The 24,807-nt window shown below is 37.9% G+C and overlaps 2 protein-coding genes across 8 annotated transcripts in view; both read right to left on the minus strand.

Annotated features, from left to right (window-relative positions):
* Positions 1-17: 17 nt before the first annotated feature.
* LOC123520447 (serine/arginine repetitive matrix protein 2-like) lies at positions 18-20,161 on the minus strand. Its single transcript, XM_045282666.1, has 8 exons — positions 17,780-20,161; positions 17,499-17,538; positions 16,892-17,062; positions 15,979-16,185; positions 15,277-15,471; positions 14,022-14,219; positions 9,076-9,148; positions 18-2,573 (listed from the first exon to the last, which is right to left on the minus strand). Exons 1-8 carry the CDS (start codon positions 20,021-20,023, stop codon positions 2,486-2,488), a joined length of 3,216 nt encoding a protein of 1,071 aa, XP_045138601.1. The 5' UTR covers positions 20,024-20,161; the 3' UTR covers positions 18-2,485.
* Positions 19,874-24,807, minus strand: part of LOC123520446 (protein ELYS-like) — a 30,926-nt gene continuing 25,992 nt past the window's right edge. For 6 of the 7 annotated variants that reach the window (XM_045282663.1, XM_045282660.1, XM_045282662.1 and 3 more), the window contains exons 24-27: positions 24,302-24,398; positions 23,735-24,074; positions 22,196-22,273; positions 19,874-21,187 (exon numbers count right to left, since the gene is read on the minus strand). In XM_045282663.1, the coding sequence (XP_045138598.1) occupies positions 20,119-21,187; positions 22,196-22,273; positions 23,735-24,074; positions 24,302-24,398 (1,584 nt within the window). In that variant the 3' untranslated portion in view covers positions 19,874-20,118. The remainder of the gene's footprint in view (positions 21,188-22,195; positions 22,274-23,734; positions 24,075-24,301; positions 24,399-24,807) is intronic. The other variant, XM_045282664.1, reaches the window with a different exon arrangement.

The following is a 24,807-nucleotide window of genomic DNA, read 5'->3' on the forward strand; positions in this document are numbered from 1 at the left end:
ATGGGCATTAAAGAGCATTTGAAGATCACATTTTATTTTTCATACAAGTTTAGGAACATTACATGTTCAAAAGTTAAAACAGTAACCAGCAGCATTACCTAGAATATAACAATCATTAAATGGCCACTGTATCCCACAATAACATACATTTTAAGTGAAGGAGATAGTCTTAATATGAAAACTAAAACCTTGCAAATGCAAATTTACTGGCATCATTTGGTCAACTTTTACTATCATAACAATGATTGCTGCCGTTAACAACTTAATAAGATCATTTCTTGGCAATACTTTGCATTTTCTTTTTATAATACTAATATTTATAAAATGAGAATTTAACAAAAAACCAGCATAAAATTTTGAATCACCACTAAAAAATAAAATTAACATCAGCTTATAAAACAAGGAAGAAAGCAACATAAGAGTTAATTGAGCACCTCCTGAGAAATCCATGGAATACAGCTTAGTTGAGACCACTCAATCCTAATGGACTCTTTCTTCCCAGAAAGATAAGATGTTAGAGGGTTGGGCCCAAAGTATATAGCAAGCATGAAGTGTCACCTTCAAGATTTCACAGCAGGAAGCAAACCAATATCCAAACAGCCTTCCCCTGCTCATTTGTAAGAATTTACAAAAACTTTAAAAAAAATCAGAGCATTTTAAAAGGGATTTCTAAAGAGTTCATTTTTTGAATAAGCATTAGCCATTAATATGCTACTTACACATTCATCTGGAACATAACTTATCACAGCCTTGTTCACATAACATTGTGGCATCACTTGCCTTCACCAATAATGAAATTGAACATTTTGTAGTCCTGCTTTTGTCGGCACCCACAGTGGCAGAAGCAGCTTTACTCTGTCTCAACACTCACTGTAACTATTGTTAGAAGTTCAAAGGACTTTACTGACATATCAGTTCCCAGTCAAATGGCTACATGAAATGTTAGCAGGACAAAGTCTTTACTCTAGAAAACCAGGACGAAGTTTTTTACTCTAGAAAAAAATATATCCTTCATATTAATTATATAAATACATTATTACATTATTGTACAATGAGTTATCCTATATACACTAACAATGTCCTCAGCTGCATTATTCCCAAATACAGTACAAGTCCATTAATCTGAACACCCATAATTTGAATTTCACAAGTCTGAATTTTTTAAAGTGGGAATGAAAAAATTAATTTAAAGCCAAAATTAGGTCTCTGTAAATTCAGACCAGGCGCCAGAGGCACCCTAGTGGCAAGGGGTATAAGTAGACACTGCTCCCAATGCCTCCAACCAACTCATTACGCCATATTCCAACCACCCATTAACTAGCCAAAACAAATCCGTGTTAATCTCACTAATCTAACGTCTCCTCTTCAACCAGTAAAAACTTGCTTCATTTTGGTTACTCACTAATCAAAAGGGTCAGTTCAGCTGGATGGTGGTTCCCTATGATCACAAAATTTCTATAAACAAATGCTGAATGACAAGTATTATGTTATGCCCATGATTTTTGGTGCATGTATGTGAGGAACTGCATAGTTGTTTACTGTGGTGTTGGTGATTATCACTTGTGATAAGAGTGCTTACTGATGTTAGTTGCTACGTTAAAGTATTTTGTGGTGCAAAAAGCTTTGAAGTATTTGTAAGAGGTTAGAGGCTGTCTCTACATTTGGATATATGCATGTGAGTGTAATGTCCACCTAAGAAGTTATATGGAGGTCTTGGTATGGCGGAGTCTTTATTGTGGGATCACCCTCCAGCTGGAACTGACCCTGCTGACCGAGGAGCCGAAATACAAGTGTTTGCTAGTTGGCGAGGAGATATCAAGTGGGGCTAAACTATTACTACCTATGTATAGTGTTTTCAGGGATACATCCTGATAATCTGATGAAACTAATAATCTGATACACTCCTGGTCCCCTGCTCATCAGATTAATGGACTTTTTTTACTGTACACAAACAAGAAATGCCACCCATTGATTTCCCTCTGCCATTCAACATTGATGACATCCTCCTTGTTATTTTCAGAGACAGTCATACAAGCAATTATGGACAAAATTGCATTTACAAAAATTTTTTTTGGGGCATTTTTAATCATTGTTATAAACCAGTTTGGGGGATGAAGATCATATTCAAGTTTCCAGTTACCTAAGTAACTTACTAAACAGATCTTTTTTCTTTTTAATTTTGTACATCAAATATCATCCCTCTACATATTACAAAAAGATAATTTTCTGCTGCAACGACCAGTACAAAGTATATATATATATATATATATATATATATATATATATATATATATATATATATATATATATATATATATATATATATATATATATAAAAACTTATGCAGTGTTTTGTTGCATCTTTAGTAATGAGTACTTGTCGTAAGACAATGGCTATCCCAATGCTGCTGCTTTCAAATTTCTCAAGTTAAGTTAAAATAGGTCATTGTACAAATTAAGTTCTCAACATCCTCAGCCTGCCTTCTTATTTACTGCTGTGTGAAGTTCTTTTGTGGCTAGTTCCTGCCTCTGATTCACTGGAGCTGGAGCTTTCCTCTCCTTTGGTTTGCTGTCTGTAGAAAAATTGCAACATCAAGAACATTATTAGACAATGTAACATGCATACGATGGACTAAATGTAAGGCTTTGAATCAATGTTTATCAGATAAATAAAGACATTAAATAAAGCCTTGATGTAGAAAACACTGAATACAGTGAACCTTTTCACCATATCAAATTACACGTTTTACACTTAATAAACATTATATTATAATAAGTAGTGGAAAGTCACTAAAATCTGTGATATGAGAATGCAATGAAGTTGTTATTGGGCAATGCTCATGTGTATCACCAATGGTCCCATCATCCAGATGTGTTAAGTTTGAATACATAATGCTGAACAACTTTATGCAGCAACCTGAACTTGCTAGTGGAGAAAGTGAACTTTCTAATATATTAATCTAAGTAAATTAATTATTTTGAGTTTATTGTTTTTACATATATAAGCCACCTTGTATGTACTACTTGTGATCACCGAGTTACACAAATTTAGATTTAAATACTTTCATACTTTCCAACTATCAATTTAGTCTGATCTCTCACTCCCTCTAGAAACATCTTACAAAAGATAGCCAGACTAAAGTTCCACTATGCTTGGTCTCGGGCTGAGAAATTTTACAGTGTTACCGCCACTCGCTTATGCTTTTCTTTGCCATACCATGAACTATTGGTTGCAGGTACAATATGTATGCATGCATGTATGTATACATGCAAGTTAGTTAGTTTAACAACAAAATTGGATTACAGTAAAAATCCTAATAATCATTATTATTTTTTTTTTTCCAAATAATCATCTAAAGCTTACCACACCTACAATAATTTCTAGCTCATGTTAAGCAACTTTTTCATTATCGTTGCTCTCCATCAAAGTTTTCACATCTGTAAAATCTAAGTGTCATATGTTTGTCTGAAATCATGTGACAAAGGACATGCCAACAGGACATGTTCTGTTTGAACAGCAACTTGATCACATAAGCACAACCTCATGTCAGATGATATCCTATTCCATCTCCCTGTTTCGACTTAGAGGCTATGAGACATGACACGTAACTTTGTAAATGCCTGATGTTTGTAGTCTGGGATAAATTTCTCGCTTGAATAAATCTTATGCACTGATAGTGAAGGATTAAGTGAAGACCCATAAACCATAAATTTTGTTGCACCTTGCTTCTCTCTGATATCTAATGACATTTTGTTCAAAGGATCAGTGCTAACTGACAGGTTATGCTGTAGCGTGTGTGAGAGAAACCTATAACCTGATGTGTTGGCTTGGCGACACAACTCCTATATCTGATACAAAGGTTCATCTGAGTTCTCAGTTTGAAGCTTTGTTTTTAAGAAGTCAACTTTTCTTTTTACAATTTTGTCTTCTACTGGATATATTCCTGCCTCTACTAGACACAAATCAATAGTATTATGCCTCACCCCAAGTAAGCTTCAAACTGACTTATTATATTGAGCCTTGAGTCTTTTTGTATTGTTAGTTAATCATATTTCTGTGCTGTACAGCAGTCCTGTTCATGGCTGCCTCAAACACCTGACGTTTAAAAGAGGAAGGCATCTCTGTGTTTGAAGCACTAAAGATTGTGGATTTATTGACTATTGCCTTCACTTGCTGTTTCATGGAGCTTCATTGCAGTCTTTATTTTCCCACCATCTGTGAACCAAGCTCCCAGATACAGGTACTTGTGAGAATATGAGATAGTAACATTACAATTTGATAACGGAAGAGCATCAGCCGGCATCACCACCCACCACAAAGAACTTTGTCTTCTTTTCATTTAAAACCATGCCGTACTCTTCACAATACCTCATAACTATGTCAAACTTATTAAGACATTTCTCTCGAGAAGTGAAGACAAGTACATCATCCACTAACAACAAAGTGTGCAGGGACCCCAAGAAGCTGTCATCACCAATTTCATGTCCAAGCATCTTCACCAAGTATGCATCTATGATTATATATGCATGTATGTATGCATGTAGTATGTAAGTATATTAAGATTGTGCTAGGGTGGGGAGGGGACATGCGGGTGTGGCCATGGCCTCATGTCAGGTCAGGATGCTAAAGTTGCCGGAATGTGAATATTTCCACCATGCCATCACATTACAGGTTGTACCCATCCACACCCACACCCACACCCACACACATATATATATATATATATATATATATATATATATATATATATATATATATATATATATATATATATATATATATATATATATATATATATATATATATATAAGAGAGATGGGGGCTGTGAGGGGCCAGGTCCAATAGGCCTATCTGTTTTCCTGCCATCCACACAAGCAAGACCTGCTGCCACATGGTCATTTGATTTTATTATTTTTTTTCTCTTCTATTTCCACTTCTTTATCTATATTTTCCACTTGTTACACTGAAACATTTCAGTTTAACACTATTTGCCCACCAAAGGTCTAACGTGGTAGTAAATTATTCCTTCATTCCATCTCATAGCAACGTTGGAAACACAATGTGTCACGTTTCTGCTTTCTTCTAGTATAATGTAATTCAATTGAGTTATTGTTGAAAACATATTGCAGCTTATAGATTATATCATTGATTTTATGTAAACAATACTTGTTTTCTGGTCAGTAACACACTTATTACAAGCGTAGCTTATGGTTTTCCTCATGATCTGACACACATTCCTCCATGACACTATCCATGCCGAGTCTCAGGAACCATCTAACTGTAGATGGACTATATAGTTCACCTCTCAATATCCAAACAGTCCCTCCTTGTTTATCTCCATGCTCTTAACAAACTCCTATGGCCTCATCCACAAAGGTGAACTTTACCTCTTTGTAGGCTAAGCCTGTTGTGTGTATTTATGCTGCTGTCTAAAATGTTACACATCAGATCGACTTATATGCCAGCATAGATCACCTTGAAAAAATGCCACTGCATGTTGTAGCAAGTTCTTTTGTGAGGCAGTTGATTGGCTAATGCCTAACAGAACCATCACACAATCATTCTGCACATGAGACGTGTAATCCATATCAACTACACTCAATCCTCTGCTATCTCCGGGCTAATAGGTGCATCTTTCACTACATGATAACTGAAATTGTGATAGCTGAAGTGAAGAACCTATGGTAATAATTCAGATTGACACTAGACCTCCAAGCTGTCATTTTTTCATAACCTTGTCCAACTTTTATACCATATAATAGCATAAAAATAAAAAAATAATACAGTATGAAAAATCTTAATTAAGAATTACAGTAAAACCTCAGCTCACGACCATAATTCATTCCTAAATCCTGTTCGTCACCCAATTTGTTCGTCCCCTGAATCAATTTTTCCCATAAGAATGTATTGAAATACCATTAATCCGTTCCAGACTTAAAAAAAAAAAATAAATAAATAAAAAAAAAAAAAAAAAAAAAAAAAAACCATTCAAAATAGACCTTAAATGTATGCATGACATGAATGAAATAATTATAGAAAGCCTAAATTGTTTTACTTACCTAAATGCTATAAAAATGATAATAAAATGAATAAAAAAGAAAAGGTTATTTACTTGAGAGACTTGCCGTTGATGGCATGATGGAATGGAGGAGAGGAGGATGGGGAGGAAGACAGACAATATCCGAGAAGACAGTCATGAGAGAGGACTTTGGATGTGCGCAGCGTGCCAGAGCTACACAACAGCTGTGTAGCGTCACAAGTCAGTGCCGCTATGTGGGGCCCCGTTATAGTGAGCATGGGAATCATGGAAAGATTGCCAGTCTTCGTCTCTGCCTTGGAAGACCCTTGCCTGCTGGGGATTGACTTCCTCACGCGTGTGGGAGCAAGTTTGGACTTCCCAAGAAGGGAAGTTAAAGGTACATGGCCAGGAAGTTCCTTTGATCCTCGGAGGTGATGCTTAGTGTGAGAGGAGCGGGCAGTAGGGGCGGTGTTCCTTGCCAAGCGAGCAATGAAACAGCTGCGATGGATGTGCCACAATCTGCAGTACCTGGACATGGCCAGGATGATGATGACAGCAACGCTGAGAGCCACCAGAGCAGCGAGGATAACGCCGAGGAAGCTACAGTAGAGCGCGCCGGTAACATCACCATGCCCAGGAAAAACAGGAGAAAATCGTGGTGGCACGGAGATCATGTTATGTAATATTTTTCGTATGTTCCTGTTTCTATTTTCTTTTGTGCTTGTTTGGTTTTGTTGTTGTCATAGCCGGGTTGGCTATCACACAAACGGCTTGCCTGCCGGCGAGCCATTTAACCGCGTTCATCCCCTGGGTCGATATACAGGCAACCCTCGTTTAACGAAGGTTCACACAACGAAATTTCGCTACAACGAAGGTTTCAATTTACTACCATCTGCTCATTTAACAAATACCAAACTCGCTTTAACAAAGTTTTATCCAGGTAATTTTTTCCAAGTTTGAAAGCCCCACCGTATCACGCAAGCCAACAAGCTTTTGAATACACTAGCAGCCGCAAATACTAAGGCCTGCCTCAGGAGAAATCCTGGGACACCTGTAGAATCAAGATCAAGATCAAGCCTCTCGTGGACAACACGCACCACTCACTCCCATAACAGCGTCAGCAGCAGCTCGTCTTCACTCGCTCAACTTCCCACCAAAACTCCTTGCAATGTGGCCTAGCATTCCTAAGAAGACCAGGAAGTCTCTTACTCTCGAAGTGAAGCTGGATATTATTCACAGACACGAGAGGCGAGAAAACTATAGCATTGCTGGCCACCATCTTGACTCCATCTACTGTCTCTACTATTTTCAAGTCAGCAGACTATTAAGAAGGCTGGTGAGACTGTATCTTCCTTGCAAGCTAAAAGAACCACCTGAACTCGTGACTCTACAATGGATAAAATGGAAAGCCTTGTGGAAATGTGGTACGTACATAAGTTTTGTATGTGATACAATGATGCGCCCTTTGTTTACATTCCACAGGTTGCCGGTTAGTGTCTTTCTCGTTTCACTCTCCCTCCCTTCATAAATTTAAGATCATCAACATTATAAAGCTACGTACATACATACATTAGTGTACATTATAATGACTTAAATTAAATTTAACTGCCTAAATGTTAAACTTCATAATTTTTACTTTCATTAAACCTTTCACCGTACTATGATGCACTCTTGCTTTGCTTACTCTCAGTGGAAGTTTAAGTCAGGGGTTAAACTTGTTCTAATCGGTTCGCCTAACGAAGTGTTTTTTAGGAACGTAACCCCTTCGTTAAACGGGAGTTGCCTGTATTGACACATTTTCTGGTCGTCTCCCGAATTGTTCGTCCTTAGAGACGTTCGTCAAGCGAGGTTTTACTGTATAACATATTTTGAAGAATTTTATTTAGCATATTTAATGCCATAAAGGATGCATGGGTATATAACGTGCACACCAATTTCATTAAGTCAAATTTAGAAAAAAAAGTTCTTAGTATGTTAAGTATATACTGTTGAAAGCAATTTAGCAGCACATTACACAAGCAGAAAACATTGATCTTTCATTGCACTATACAGTTGCTCTTGCTGTCACCAGACATGTATAATTTTTTTTTCCATAGGTGGTGGCCTTAAAGCCCTTGCTGCTGCTCTATAGCCATGCTCCTTGGTATGATCTACCACTTGTAGTTTGTAGGAGATTGTGTACGTTTGATCTTTTTGCTCCTGCTGCCATAACGGTGAGGGTGTTGATGTGTTTTGTTATGATCACAAACTTACTATTATTCCTTACTGCTAGATAGCACCAAGTCAGAATGCCAATCAGCTGATATTTGTAAACATGTGTCAAAGCCTCACAGGTTAGATTGCTTTCATTTTTATGATAATTAGTTTTTAAAGTGATAACATTGGTAATGATAATAATAGCAGCAATAAAGTAATGATGGATGCAGGTAAAAGTTCTGGAAAAAGATATGTCCTACATGCTGTCAAATACAGTACCTCATTGTGAACAATTAGGAGCTAAGGTGGATGAGTAGATGGGGGAAATATGTGAAGAACTATTTCTTAAAAAATGTATGCAGAGAAACTCAGCATCACATGACACCATAATCTGGGAACATTTGAATAATGGGCATGTGATTCCAGTAATTTCGTGTGCGTTATAGACGCATGCAGCTTTAAGGATGCAGGATAGCAATGAAACGTGATAACAGAGGAGTAAGTGCACTTCCATTAGTTAAATAAAAGCATAGTTGTATTGTCACTGTGCACAAATTCTCCTTAAGATACAAAATGCCACTTTAAATTTTCTTGTCCAGTAGACTCATAATCTTCTGATGTTAGTGTGTGGAAAAACTACACCCACAAAGCATTAATTACATAGGATACTAAGTAAATATAAAATTTCACGTATTCCTTCACAATTACCTAATCCCTTAAACTGCTTCCCTTACTATCTCAAACATTAGTTGTGATGAACAATCTTCATATGAATTACCAATTTAGTAGCATGTGAAAAGCATTTTCTCACTGCTACTTTACAAGGAACAACTGATCACACAGTCCTTTTTCTACTTACTTTGCAGTCCTTCCTGCAGCAAGGGGAGAAGAAAAAAGGAACTTGATGGCCTCATTTGTTAGGTTTTCCAAGGCTGAAACATTTATCTAATGTTATTGGCAAAACAATAGTACTTCTGTTTATTGGAGAAAGAAAAAAAGTAATTGAGTAAATAAACTAATAAAATAAAATGAGAAAAAATAAATTAAGAAATCTTCTGTAAGAAGAGTTAGAAGGTAACTAAATATCTCAAAACAATATCTTCTCAATCTGAATACTCTTAAGGCTTCCTCAAAGGAGTTGATGGCAGACTAAAGCTTCCCATCTACTGTATACTTTCCACTCTAAAGTTTAATTTTACAGCCCACTAATTCCCCATTTAAATATCTATTTCCTATATCTAATTTTCTTCTTACTTCAGGTATTTTACTCCAAACAACTTTCTTTTGTGAATTTTGGAGAAAAAAAAAAGTTTTTGCATTGTTCCATCTATTTATAGCAGGTCCAGCAGGCAATATTATGTGTTATCACACAAGTGAATCCAATTTGAATTATATAACCTAACATTGAATCAGATATAAGCTACCATATATGCCTTCAGCATGATGTACTTAGAAATTATAATACTCCTGATCAATGCATGCAGTGGAAAATTACTTCTACAAAACAAGATGCTTGACAGTTTCACAGAAAAAAAAAAAAAAAAAAAAAAAAAAAATCTAAATGCACTACTCAGGAAGACAGAAAACTACACACATCATCCACCTTACAAAATGAGTACTGGCAAAACCTGACAGTTAGCACACCATATAAAACACAAATTGTGACTGAAGTAAGCATATTTAATTTACTGGATACACAAGTTGACAAGAATTGATCAAGTTCTCCAATATTTTTTTTTTTTTTTTGCCTCAAATCTAACACAAATCTAAGTTATGAACACGCACTACCCAAAGATATGGATTTGTGATTTTATAACATTTTGAAGATACAATATGGATCCTTGAATACTTAGTATAGGTAGGTATTATTGAATTAAATAAGAATAATTTATTGTGATTATCAAATTGTTAGTGATGGTACTTATTTTTCCCACATTATCGATTCATTGATACGAGTGTCACTGATACTTCAGATTCCAAACTAGTGATAATCAATAATAATAGTTTTTGAAACATGTGTTAAAATTTTAAATTTTTCAAGATCAAATGTAGTTATTTTATGTAAAACAGCATTTTTCATGTGAAGAGAGGATAAATATTGAATGTGCAGTTTTCTAAGAACTGAAATTTTCTACAGTGAAGATAAATACAAAAATTTGGCTTTATCAGTTATTGGGTGATAAGTTCATGACCAGTTACATATTAATTATTAGTTATTGCAGATAAAATTATCATTATTGATTATCATGATAACTTTTTTCATTAAAGTGCTCAGCTATGCATATCAGGTACATGTATAATTTCAACAGATAACTGTACAAGAGATGCCAGTCTCATAGCTCACTAATATACTACATTAGCTTTAAGCTAGATAGCAGATCACACTTGCATAACAAAATAAATTCTTAATCTTTAACTACAAATCATATTTAATTAAGAGTTGTTCCCACAACCAACAGGTTGTTTCACTCTGGTGAGTGTGGTGTGTGTTTAAGGTATGATGTGTTTAATAATTTTCTTTGGGCTTCCAGAGAGAGAGAGAGAGAGAGAGAGAGAGAGAGAGAGAGAGAGAGAGAGAGAGAGAGAGAGAGAGAGAGAGAGAGAGAGAGAGAGAGAGAGATCTTTTTCTTGTCTATCTGGTATTTTCCTTAAGACTTACCCCGATTTTCCCTCTTGCTGCCGACTGCTTTTGGCTTGGCAAACTTGAATTGAGGTGAGGCAATTGTAGCAGTCTCCTTCAAGCTGTCCTTGACCTCAAACTCCATTTCTGCTTTACTTTCTACTATTTCTTGTGTGACCTTTTTGTCTCCCAATCCTTTACACAAATTCTTTTCCTCCTGGACACTTTCCTCATGTTTTGTCCCTGACAGTTCCTCCCTAACTAATTGCCCTTCTTCCCTTGAGTCTAACGCTACGTGTGTGGTGGTGTCACTGGAAGGCCTCCGTTTTGATGAGAGAGCCCTTGTGGTGGTGGTGGTGGTGGTGGTGGTGGTGGTGGGTGGTAGTAGTGGTGGTGAGCATATTACTTTCTTCTGGAGAAAGGAAAGTTAAGATGTACAAAATAAATAGAATGAACTACAAATATCTACACTGAAGCATAAGCTTTAAAAAGGAGACAGCAAGAAAAATAATTATATATATATATATATATATATATATATATATATATATATATATATATATATATATATATATATATATATATATACAGTGGTACCTCTAGATACGAAATTAATTCGTTCCGGAGTGGCTTTCTTATCATGATTTTTTTGTATAATGAGTCGCGTTTTACATGTAAATTGCCTATTTTGTTCCAAGCTCTACGAAAACACCACATTAAATTTTATAATGAGGGTAAAACCAGAATGAAATAAGAGCCAAATATATTTGAATCATTCAATATACCTAACCTAACCGTTAATACCTGTAAATGAAGTATATAAAAAACATAATGCAATAATAAATGCAAAATAATAATACAAAAATTATACGAAAATGTGGAACCTCGTCTTTCAAGTGAGGCAATGTTCGAAAGCGAAAGTGGCAGCACAGGAGGAGGGCAAATGGCAGAAAATATAGTAAATGGCAGGAAACATTAACACTTAACTTTACAAAACAGGAGCAGGATCATGGTACTGAGCATGATGGGAAAGATTCTGACCAATAGGAGAGCAGGATCTTATGGCGCATTTATGGTGCGAATTTTAAAATTTTCTGCGCGCAGGAATTTCGAGTTTTGTTTTGTACCTTTCGCATGTTGAGTAATTAATTTTTGTAACATGAAACGAAAAAATCTTCGCATATCATTTTGTAAAATGAAATTTTCGTTTACAGAAGCTTTCGTATCTCGAGGTACTATATATATATATATATATATATATATATATATATATATATATATATATATATATATATATATATATATATATATATTATTATCTGTATCTGATGCCCTGTTCATGCAAACAACTCCCAAATGATGGCCATACTGGAACTTAGTATGTTCATGTCAGTGACATAATTTGTATTGCCTGAATGATGCATGAATATGTTGCCCAGTTCACTGGACAAGTTTTCCTGACCATGGCCACATTATTTCTTTAGTACAAGTCTATCTAATCCTCATTTTATACAGATTGGGGAAGTTTTATGAAATTAATGGAGATGAATGTAGACTGATACTAGTAACATGTCACAAAAAAATAAGCTTGAATGCATTTCATTCAAAATTGCCATTTCCAGAAAATGTGCTTTTCATGTGATCTGCTTGATATTGCAGAACACATTTCTATCACCCTTATTCTTTCTTTTTCATGCAAAATTTTGCTTTCATGTTTACAAAGAGTTTTGTGGTAATACATAAGCAAAACAATAAGAATCCCTTAACCCACAAAGCACATTGAAGCAATAAGAGACACATAATAGCAGAGAGCTGATAGAAATAAGCAATGTTTGGATGAACATAAGGAGTGAAATAGTGAGATGTTAATATATTAGGCAAATTTGAATACTTATGTATGTTGGTGTGAACAGGACAATGAAGACATACTGACACCAGAGCCAAACAGGTGTATGGCCATTTGTGAATGTGGAGCTGCTAAAGTAGTTGGACAAGCAAAATTGAGGTTAATTTGTAATTTCATTTATTTTATCATGTATGAAAGTAATGCTGATTAATAACCATAATTTCTCTGTGTATGGAAGAAAATGTAGTGCAAACGGATATTAGTAATTAGGTTGTAACAAAGATAATTGAAAGCTTTTGCAGAAGAGTTAATATCAGATAAAATTAGCTAAGACAATGTGCACTTTGGGCTTAGGTAAGAGATAAATGATATAAGCAATATTAATTTTGCAGCAGATACAGAAACAATTAGCAGAAGAATCCTGAAATCAATATAATCTTTATTCTGTAAGAATGTCACTTTAACTTTGAAATTCAGCCAATGTATATTATATTTTAAACCAGTGACATTTACTAATATGATCTGCAAGCAACAGCATTACTATGCTTCTCTAAAAATGTACAATAAAACAAATGAAAAAGAAAAAAATTGTCAGCAGTCTTACTTTCTGTGGAAGAAGTCTAATCCTGAGATACTACATAAAGATGTACTCGTATATGCATGGTTAGGATTGATATTTCATTTCAATTTGAAATCATAATTTTCATGACATTTATGCACCAGAGGCTTAGTTGATTATTATGTAATCATTTAGCAGTGTGTGTGTGTGTGTGTGTGTGTGTGTGTGTGTGTGTGTGTGTGTGTGATTCACCTTGGTCGCCTGCTCGTCACCCAGCCAGTCTTCCGGAGTGAGCTCAGAGCTCATAGACTGATCTTCGGGTAGGACTGAGACCACATAACACACTCCACACACCGTGAAAGTGAGGCCACAATCCCTCGAGTTACATCCCGTACCTATTTACTGCTAGGTGAACAGGGGCTACACATTAAAAGACTTGCCCATTTGCCTCGCCGCTTACTGGGATTCGAACCCGGCCCTCTCAATTGTGAGTCGAGTGTGCTAACCACTACACTACGTGTGTGTGTGTGTGTGTGTGTGTGTGTGTGTACATGCTTTATCTTGGTTACTACTTTGGGTAAAGCAACCTGATATGATGATGGTAGATAGCAAGATTAATGTGACAAATGCAAAATGCAGGCATACTGTTTGTCAAGGGAATAGGTACAAATGAACACATCTTATAACAGCCACCCTTTGAAGTGCTTCAGGGAACAAGGCACCAACAAGACAAGCAAATCACATATGATCCAAGACAGGCAATAGTATCACCAGACTGACCTTTATTTTTCTCCTTATCCTGACCAGCTTTCAGGTTTACCTTGCCAGAGCCACTCTCCATTTCCACCTCTGCTTCTTGATTGTCACTTCTGAGTAGTAATATTGGAGAAGATGGGGATTTTGACTTAACCTTCCTTCTGCTTCTTTTGGGTTGGTGAGAGGTTTCCTCCATCAAATCCATGAAGTTGGCTGCCTCTTCTGTTGAGTAAATATGAGACAAAAATGCTAAGTGAACAAGAAAGAAAAAAGTGTAATATCATCAATCTTGAGATGTTTTGTATTGAAGATTCCTGAAAAAGTATCTGCCTACCAAGACCTTTCCTCACTTTATCCAGGCACCCAATAATAACTTCACTAGGACCATTTTAAAACTGGGTAATGGTACACTGGTTGCCATTTATACCCCATTCCTGGACACATGTCTGACTTGAAGCCATTCCTAAAATATCCATATTAAGGTAACCCTTCAACACACACATTTTAAGGCTTTTATTAGTGAAACTTTTGCCTTTGACATCACAAGCATTTCATAAGAGTCTGGCTCATAAGAACATAAGAAAAGAGGGAAGCAAGGCAGTCCCTGTGTATTTAAGCTACCTAATTCCATTTATCTTCCCCATCCATGAACTTATCTAACCTTTTAAGTTCCCTATTGAGTCAGCCCTGACTACATGACTAATGAGACTGTTCCACTCATCAATCACTGTTTGAAAACCAGTTTCTTCCCATTTCTTTCCTAAACCTGAATTTTTCAAGTTTAAACCCATTATTTCTGGTTCTGTCCCCAATACTGATCCTAAGAACTACATTCATGTTCCCTTTGTTAAAACCCTTATACCACTTAAATACTTCTATCAGGTCTCCTTTTAACCTACATCTCTCTCTAAGGAATGCAGATTAAGTTATTTCAGTCTCTCTTTATAGGGAATATCCCTTATCCCCCTGTATCTTTTTAGTCATCCTCCTTTGCACTGACTCCAACAGAGCTATGTCCTTCCTGAGGGCTTTTATTTCTTTAAGCTATTTTCTTAGATGACAGTATGGAATCAAAAGCATTTTGTCTTATTATTCTTGATACTGACTGTCTTCAGCCTCTTTCTCATTGCTACAATATTGCATTTCTTGTTATTTTCTACCACTATTTTCATGATGATCTCCTGATCTTAATAGTATGGCTCCACTCCACTCCTTACATAATCTTTCCATTCAAGACTTGGAGTAATTTCAGTGGAGCTTTGAGAAACAAAAAGCTCACCTGAAAGTGAATAAAGCTTCATGGATCTGGACTTTCGTTGTTTTATGTCTGCATGAACAGACCCAGCAGCTGGAGCATGAACAACACGTCGACTTTTCCTCTTCCTTGAGGTCTGTTTGCTCTCTTGATCTTCACTTTTGGCCTGCAGCAGCTTCCTTCTGCTTGGCTGGTCATCTGCTTCACTACTCTCAGAGTCTGAGATGGAAAAAGGAGAGGGAATATTATGAAAGATACAATCCTTTTATGTTCTGTACTATAGCTTGATTCCTTATCCAGAGCTCCACTAATGCTACTTGTTTGGTTTTCTTTTCCTAACTTGTGTTATAACTTCCTTTCTTTTTTTAGTCTTGCTTCTGACTACATTTTCTGGCTTGATCCTTCACTCCCATTGCTTTTCCAGTAGTTAATTCTATTCTTGTCAGGATCTAGCTATGCTTTCTACTCTATCTAAACTATTCCTTATCTAGTTTATTTCTTACTTGTTAAGACTTTTAAGTTGGTTTCTCACATCCTTTGCTTCTCTATTCTTTTACTACTTCCTGGTTTACTTAACAATAAAATATTTTTTCACCCTAAAAAGTTTCTTTTACATCAATGTTTTTTTTCTTTTTAGGTTACCAGAACATTCTGAAGTGCAAGAATCATATAATTAGATAACATGACATGTGGTTAAGATGAAGATAACAATAGAAATGAACTCACAATCTTCAACATCCAGACCAGTTTCCAGGTTCACCTCCTCTGAGCCACTCTCCATCTCAACCTCTGCCTCTGTCTCCTGTTCCTCATTTTCTTTTAATGTAATCACTGAGTCAGAGGGTGATGAAGGTACCATTTTCCTTCTACTTCTTGAGGCATGATGTGTTTTCTTGCCAGATTCCATCAGATCCATGAAATTGCTTGCCTCATCTGTGACATGAAATAAGAAAAAAAATATATATATATATATAAATAAATAAATAAAAAATAGAATAAAAATAAATAAAAATCATACTAATACACACACACACACACACACAGTCATATCTTCTGATATGAGCATCCTACAATTCTTACAGCTCCCTATTCAAACAGCATTGGCAAAGAAATTTTCAGGCAAAGCCAAGCAGTAAGTCCTCTTCCTTCCCTCTCTATCTCCTCCATCCTTCTACCTTTCCCATCCACCCTCCCTTCCTCCTTCTCCTCATCCACCCCCTCCCTCTCTCCCTCTCTCTCCAATTCCTTGCCCCATGTAATTTATTCTCCTTCCCTGTCACCTCCTCTCTCCCATATCTGACAGAGCTAAGAGACAAGACAGTAATGCATATCTCTCTCTCTCTCTCTCTCTCTCTCTCTCTCTTGTCACTTTCACTTTATCTTTTCTCACTCATAGAATTCCATCATGAATCTCTACCAGTCTCATTTTTTTAGCAATTCTCCATGTTGTTCTTACTTTCAGAGAGAGTGTGCTATCCCTCTTGGCCCACACCTAGACAAAGGATCATGATGACGCATTAAATCCTTTCACAAATACAATCAACAATCAGAAGTATTCCCACACTACATTATCCACCTCACAACACATGTCACACATACAGCCATTCACCCTCACACAAAACTGTAAACTGTATCTTACCAGAGAGTGAGTAAACCTTCATGGACTTTCTCCTGGGTTTATTTGCATCATCAACTAGTGATGCCTGAGTTAGTCGGCGGCTCTTCCTCTGCATTGTGATCTCTTTGCCCTCCTGCTGCTTTCCCCTCTGCCTCCTGGTCTGCCGGTCATCTTCTTCACTGCTTTCTGAATCTGGGATGATGAGGAGAGAAGGAATCAAGCAATATCCTTTTACTCTTATTTGATTTCCTGTTCATTTTTTACTAAATGAGAATTGCGTACTTTCCAAATTTCTTAATTTTTTTGCCTGATTTTTAAATTCCCATCTTGTCCTGGTTGGTTTTGATTTCTTGTTTTATTTCATACTGTTACCACCAACAAACTCTGTTCCCTGTGAGTGGCAGAAGTATGCCTCTCTTCTCTCTTAGCCAATAATACAACTACGAATACACTTTTTGAACTTTGGCCTTTTACAATCTTTCATGATATGAAAGTTAACATTTTTGGTCTTCTGTGATGTGAGTTATGAAAGAAATGTTTAAGATCTTTGTATTTAGAGGATCAAAATTTGTTTTTGAAATGTAAAATGTCAAATGACAATTTATGTCCTGTAAACATATTGTCTCACCTTTGACACTAGTGACTGGTGTTGATCTGGTAGGGGAAGCCTAGGAGGAAGAAGTCTGGTTAGCTGTATAGAAACTAAAACATTTCAAGACTCTGGGCATTATGTTGACTGAAAGCTTTAAATCAAAACATTCAAGTGCTTGAGTATTTGTGTAACCACATTAAATTAAGTATCTAAGCATCATAAAGAATATCTTAAACCTAAAAATAACCAGATGTAATACAATAACATTAAAAAGCATTAAATTCTATGAATAAACAGAACTCAATAGTTCTTCTCACCGACAGTGACTCCACAAATGATGTTACACTGCCTTGCCTGCCACTCTCTCCTCCCTCTCTGGTACTGTCCTCTGAATGAGATCGTCTTCTTGTCCTACTGGCTATACTTTTATTTTCCTTTTCTAATAGGGAAGAGTGTCCCTCACTAATGGCTCCTTTGGCTGGGGTGTCAGGCTGGGCTTCTTTCCTCCTGCTGGGTGTTCTTTTCTGTGGTGTCACTGTTGAAAGTTCTGACAACCTTTTTGTCCTGTGTGGGGACTTGGGATGTGATAATTCCTCAGCAAGAGACTCTGTGCTGGTTCTCCTTCCCCTCTTCTGAGATGTTGTAACAGTTTCTTGAAGACCCACAGACCTCCTCCTGCTGTGTCGTGGGGTGACTGGAGTCTGAGGCTCCTCTACAGTTGTCAACAGGGCATTTTCCTCAATGGTTTCCAGAGCCTCTGATAATCTTCTTGATCTCCTTGTTGCAGCCTTGGAGGGAGTGGTTGGTGTCCTTGCCTTCACATCACTCTTAGTACTCTCCACCTCCTTGTCCTCTGAAATAGTCTCTAAAGTTTCAGCGTGACTCTGCCTGGTGATGCGGCGAGTGGGTGTGGATGGCATGGGTGCAGGATGCGTTTCTTGACTTTGCTGGCTGGAGGCGTCTTCACTCTCTCCTTCTACTTCTAAAGATAAGGACAGCTTTTGAGACACTGCTTTTAATTCCTCCTGAGATCCAGACGTCCTCCTAGTCCTCCTCCTCGGAGTCACAAGGGATGACCCAGGACTACCCTTTGACCTAGTGTGAGGTGTTGGCACCTGTAGCAACTTCCTCCCAGATCTTGTGACCATCTCTAAAGATGCTTCACCCACTTCCTCTCGTGACGGAGTAGTGGATCTGGTTGTCCTCTTGGGTGTACTTGGTGGGGAAGAAGTGGAGGCGCCACTCAACCTTCGGTGCCGTACTTCTTCCACTTCCTCTCGTGCTGGTGTAGTGGATCTGGATGTCCTCTTAGGTGTGCTTGGGGCTGAGGAAGTGGAAGCTCCACTCAACCTTCGACTCCTTCTAACAGGGGCGGTGACTAGTTCTCTTGTGAGGGAGCGTCTGGTGGTTTTCCTTTGGGAAGACAAATGGATAGCCTCACTAGCATGTTCTGGAGACATACCAGCACTCAAATAACTCTCCAGATGGTGCTGGGTTGTGTCTGAAGTAATGGGATCTTTGTACTCCATTGGTGGGGAGAGAGGAGATGCAGCTGGGGAGGAGCTCAATAAGCTTTCAACAACTACTGCCTCTTTTGGTGAAGGCAAAGGAGACTCTCTACCAGTTTCTGTCAGAGCAATAGAACTCTCTGACTTCACCTCGGTGAGTAAAATATTTCCTTTTTCCTCCGCTACTTTATCACCTTCCTTCTCTTCTGCTGGCATTTGTGTTTCATTTTGCTCTATTGGACGACTTATTTCTTCTTGTGTATCTTCCTCTACTTTCCTCCTCTTAGATGGACTTACTCCATCAGCCTCACTTAACATCCTCTCCTCAGACTCCTCCATAAGTGCAGGGATGTCCTTACTGCCAGGTACCACACTGTCAACTGTATCCTGCTCTTGCCTGCAAATTGGTGCCTCAATATCTGTGGGTGCTGCTTCCATGTCATTTTGTGTCTTGTGCTGATTAGACGATATGGGTGTCTCATCCCTCTCAAGTTCTTTCTCTGATTCATTAATCTCCTCCATCTTTAAAGAAACTCCATCATTCTCCTTCACTACAAAGGTTTGCTCTGACTGTTTCTCTGATTCTAGTTTTGGTGCAGCTACATCATCCTCCACATCCCCACTTGCCACACTACAGACTCCTGTGCTCTCTTTGATGGTAGATTTTGTGATTTCTGTTACAGCCATTTCCTGATCTTTGTCCATGGCTGATGAACTTTCCTGTGCACTGAGTTTCACGTCTACTGAAGTGTTTTCCTTTACAGATGGCAGTGACTCCTGACTCCTTTCATCATCTAAGGATGCTTCAGTGGGTCTCTGATCTCTGATAGTATCCTGCTCATCCATCTCAGGTTTAACAATATCCACTTCCATTTCCTCTGTAGCCACTTGCTCATCCTTGTCTTTCTTGTTATCAGTTGTCTTAACTTCTGTTGTGGAAAGAATAGGACTGACCTCATCATCTGATTCCAAGTTGAGATAAAGCTCTTCCTCACCCTCAGACACTGCTTCAGCAATCATTTCCTCCTCCTGTGTGGTGATGCAATGGTCCATGTCTTCCTTCTCCTCCCTTGAAGGTACACACTCTTCAATGCTGAAGATCTTCTCTTGATGAGGAGTTTCTGTTGTGTGTGTGACAGAATCTGTGTCTATTCTCTCTTTCTCGTCAGCCTTTTGCTCTTTTCCTCTTGCCCCTTTTGTTCTTGTTCCACCTTTTCTTCCTCTTCCTTTTCCTCTACGTCCTCCTGGTTAACATGCACTTCCCTTTCTTCACTTGGACTCCCTGCAGTAATTATCACTGACCTTCCACTATCTGATATTTCCAACTCTTCCTCTGGTACCTGTGCCTCCTCATGAGGTGGCTCTATTTCCTCTGAGAAGCCTTCATCTTCTCTCAAGGGTCCCTCGCCACGCTCCTCAAGACCATATTCTTGCTCCTTCACAGGCACAAAATCAGCAGGTGCTTCCTTGTCTTTCTCTAGAGCTAAAGATTCCTGATTGGTTGGAAGCACTTCAGCTTCCTCCTCAACCTCTGCTGCTGCTACACCCAATGTATCTGAGAGACTGAGAGCAGACTTGTCAGGCCTCTGGGAAGTTTTCTCATCTTCTGTATCTTTCTTCTCAATGTTTCCATTCTCATTAACACCTGACACACTTTCAAGCTCTATATCTTGTTTCTCCATCTTGCTTGTATCCTCAGGCATGCTATTTTCCTGCTTATTTTCTTCACTAATTGCAGCATCATCACCCTCAATGCTATCTTCCCGATTCTTTTCTTCACTAATTGTAGCATCATCACCCTCAATGCTATCCTCCTGCTTTTCTTCATCACTAATTTTACCATCATCACCTTCAATGCTATCCTCCTGTTTCTCTTCATTAATTTTGCCATCATCACCCTCAATGCTATCTTCCTGCTTTTCTTCTTCACTAATTTTAGCATCACCATCTTCAGTGTTTAAGTCATCATCTGTTTCTCCAATTTCCCGGGAGATTTCTACACCTTCAAGGTCCTCCATCTCTACTTCCTCCTGTTCAATAGTACTATCTTTCTCAGTGTTAGCCTTCTCAGCCTCATCTTCTTCCTCCACAAAACTGTAGAACATGTCATTGACAGTTGTCTCTTTGCTGGGGACCTCAGATGATTCCTCCTCTTCTAATGACACTTCTGCTGGTGACTCGTGCCCCTGCATGTCCATGGCCTTCTCTGGTCTTTGGCTGGTGTGGGAGCAAATAAACATGTCAGTGATGTGTAGAGAATAAATAACATTACCTTCTCAACAATCTGGAAGACTTTAAATATTTAGTTACCATATATAATCCTTAATACCATTCATTCAAAGACTGTCTCACAAGAAAAACCTTAAATATACTTGAATAATATATGGTTTTGACTTGCAGTGAATTAAGTAGTCAGCTTCTGCCTGAGGCTATCCTGCAGTCTATGACTGGTATTGTAAACTACTGAAATATGACAAACTGAACTAACACAATATAGAATGTTAAAGATATGAAGTAAATGTAAAACACACACACACACACACACCTTTTCACTTTAAAGATACACATAAGGTAAAGCTACAAAAAAATCTCATATTTTTTTGTCTTGTTATCCAAGTTCAATAAACTGCATAAAAATATTCAAATCCAAACTCCACTAAAAATCTTAACTATAACTATGGCACACCATACTAAATGGATGACCTCTCAGGAAATTATCTGCTAAACAAAATCAGTCAGCTCTCTACACTAGTACTTCAAAAATATTTACAATTAAGAACATAGTGAAAATTTTGTGGAATTCATGCTTGGTGGTTCATTCTTACAATATATACAAATAACATGTCAACATAGAAACATGAAACAACTAATTAGAAAAAACATAACTAACAACTAGATACACAAAACTGTTCATCCTTTGTACTTTCTATGTGGGTGGTGGAATGTAAAGAATTCTGAAGACCACCGGAAGTAACAGCTAAAAGGGTGCCACAATCTACACATGCCATTCACCCCGTTCACATCCTTCCATTGCTCAAAGAGAAATGAAGAGTCCTGAAGTTATCAGATGGAAAGTGCTAGAATCTATCAAACCAAACCAGATGAAACAATTCCTCTTATACGACTACTCTGCAGAAGGATGAAAGAAACATTTTTTGTCTGCCCCAATAGATCTCTCTCTCTCTCTCTCTCTCTCTCTCTCTCCTCCTCCTCCAGATTGCTAACCTCGGCCAGGTGGAAGGCCAGGTAGCAGGGCCGTGCAGAGGCTGGCGAGGAGTGGGAATCCCCAGGCCTGTCTGGCGCCTGAGAGGAAGGACAGGAAGGCCACATGGGATTTGTATGACAGAAGGAGTGGTAGTGCAAGTGACACCCAGTGCAGCAGTGAATCAACCAATGAAATAGTTAATCCATCTTATACATCATAAACACTTTGGGTAAAAAATATATTTACTTTACATTCTCCATGATCAAGGGAGCACAATATGTTTCATAAAGCAATTTCATAACCATCAATGACTTTAAAACAATAACGATAAATAAGTTAGTATTGCAGCACTCAAGCTTTAGTTATTCATGGTGAGTTGATTGACAAATGACAACCATACATCAGGACCTTTAACTTCAAGTTAATGGCAAAGTGAAACAACCTTCCAATGAGAAACAAAGATGAAAAATCTTTTCAGTAACTTGAGCCTGTTAGCAGTAATTCAACAATAGCATTTCCAGAGGCAAGGTCAATTTGTAATTGGATAAACTTTTACAGCTGCTTACTAAACTGCACAGTTACGAGGAAGAAAGTAATGTTCATGGCAAGTCTATGTTTTTTTTGTAAGTATTATAGTCATCAGTAGTGGATGCATGCAACACACAGTTATGGGAAACTGCAATGTCTTGCATCTCTTCAACATCTAAAACAGCACTTGAAATACAAAGTGGCACAAAATATACAGCAGGTGCAGGTCCCCTTTTCCTGTTCTCCCAAAAGCACTGAAAGCTTCCATTGCTCAGACAACAGCACAGAACTAAAATGGCACTTGCTAGTTTTATCTTCCAGAGATACAAACTAGCAACAAGTTGCTGTATTCATTCACACATCCTCATGAATCTTACCATCCACATGTGAAAATTTTCATTTACTTAAGGTTTGCTAGCATATTGAGATGGTTTGAAAAATTAATTCCAACACACACACACACACACACACACACACACCCACACCCACACACACAGAGGCAAACAACCTATACATTAATCACCAAAAAAGAAGATATGAGGCATAAAACTACTGATGAACTCTAAATATGAAGCACCATGCAAGTTATAATGGCTATATGTGTAACTGTTGCATAATAGTTGTTACATGTCAAACTAAACAAGAACACCATTGAGACCCTTTTCAACAGAAGATAAGAATGATGTATGCCCATCTCAGAGAGAGAGAGAGAGAGAGAGAGAGAGAGAGAGAGAGAGAGAGAGAGAGAGAGAGAGAGAGAGAGAGAGAATGAGACAAAAAAAAGTTGTCAAGAATGAAATTTAATAGAAAAAATATTCAAAGGAGGGGAGAGGGGGAGAGAGCAAAACAAGAAGTGAATGTGAAAATTGATATAGAAATGAATGATAGTAGTAAACAAAAAGACAAATGATCTTGCTTCCCAAACAAAACATGCAATACACAATAAAAGCCTGCAAGATGACCTGAGTGCATTTCCTGAGTCACCTGTCCCCAGTAAATAATAAGCATCAAGCAACACTACAACAACGCACCTCTCAGATTCCAGCCTTGGTACTGTTACTTCCACATCTGTCTCCACTTGTTCCTCTAATTCTGGTGTATTTGCTTCCATTTCATCCTCTTCCTCTTCAACAGCTTCTTCCTCTTCCATCTCCTCTTCCTCACCTGCTTCCTCCTCTTCAACTTCTTCCACTTCCTCTTCTTCTAATAGCTGGTCACTGTCTGCTGATAACTGGGCTGACCCCTTGGATCTGAGCTGGGCCCTGGCCTGTACTTTTGGGAGATGGAATCGCAGCTGCTTAGGGGTCAGGCTAGTGTCTGCGCTGCGGTTCAGGGCTGACTCTTCCACCACTGCTGCTGCTGCTGCTGCCGCTGTCAAATGATGGCATGTTAAGCAAATACACTAGGATCTCTTTCTCAAAGCCTACCTCTAGGCAACTAAGAGTCACAATATAACTTACTATACCTGTTGCAAGATAACTTAAAGCTCAATTTTTCAAGTTAAAAGACCTAATAACTTAATAAAAAGATAAACTTGCATGTGGTTTAAAACAGAGACATTCTACCCAACACACAATGCCCTTCAAAGGACCACTCACATATCTTGGCCTTCCTGGCAGAGAGGCGAGGGAACACTGGGACTGAGGCATCACTGGCAGTTGCAGGGCTGAGAGGACGCTGGACCATCTGACGCACCTGTTGAAGAAATGAGAAGTAAAATACATACTGCTGCACAAAACAAAACTGTTGCTTCTATTGTTACCACATAGACGATGAAACCCATGAAGACCACATTCTCTCCATCTTTATCTCCATCTCTCTCTTTCACCAGGCTTATTAACTGAAAGGGACATCACTCATCTACCTAACCAGCCTTACCTCAGTCCTTCATCTTATACACATCCCCTCCTCTACTTTCTTATACTTCAGGGTAAACCTTGGAAGGGAAGGAAAATTGCAAAAAGTCTCCACCTATGCCTTTCCATGTAAGTATTCAGACACAATTCTCTTCCCCCCTCATCATTACAATTCAATTTCACAAATGGTCTCCCATCTAATTCCTATTCTCATGAAGTGATATCACCCATATAATCTTGGATCATGA

The sequence above is a fragment of the Portunus trituberculatus genome, chromosome 47, assembly GCF_017591435.1.
Source record: "Portunus trituberculatus isolate SZX2019 chromosome 47, ASM1759143v1, whole genome shotgun sequence".
NCBI classification, from domain to species: Eukaryota; Metazoa; Arthropoda; class Malacostraca; order Decapoda; family Portunidae; genus Portunus; species Portunus trituberculatus.

Excerpts from the sequence above, each read along its gene's own strand:
- LOC123520447 (XM_045282666.1), bottom strand. The coding sequence starts at position 20,023 with ATGGACCATTGCATCACCACACAGGAGGAGGAAATGATTGCTGAAGCA. Across the intron at positions 15,472-15,978 it reads TGGTCTGGATGTTGAAGATT|ACTCTGAGAGTAGTGAAGCA; the intron begins GTGAGTTCATTT and ends TTTCCATCTCAG. Across the intron at positions 14,220-15,276 it reads GAAGCTTTATTCACTTTCAG|AAGAGGCAGCCAACTTCATG; the intron begins GTGAGCTTTTTG and ends TTTACTCAACAG.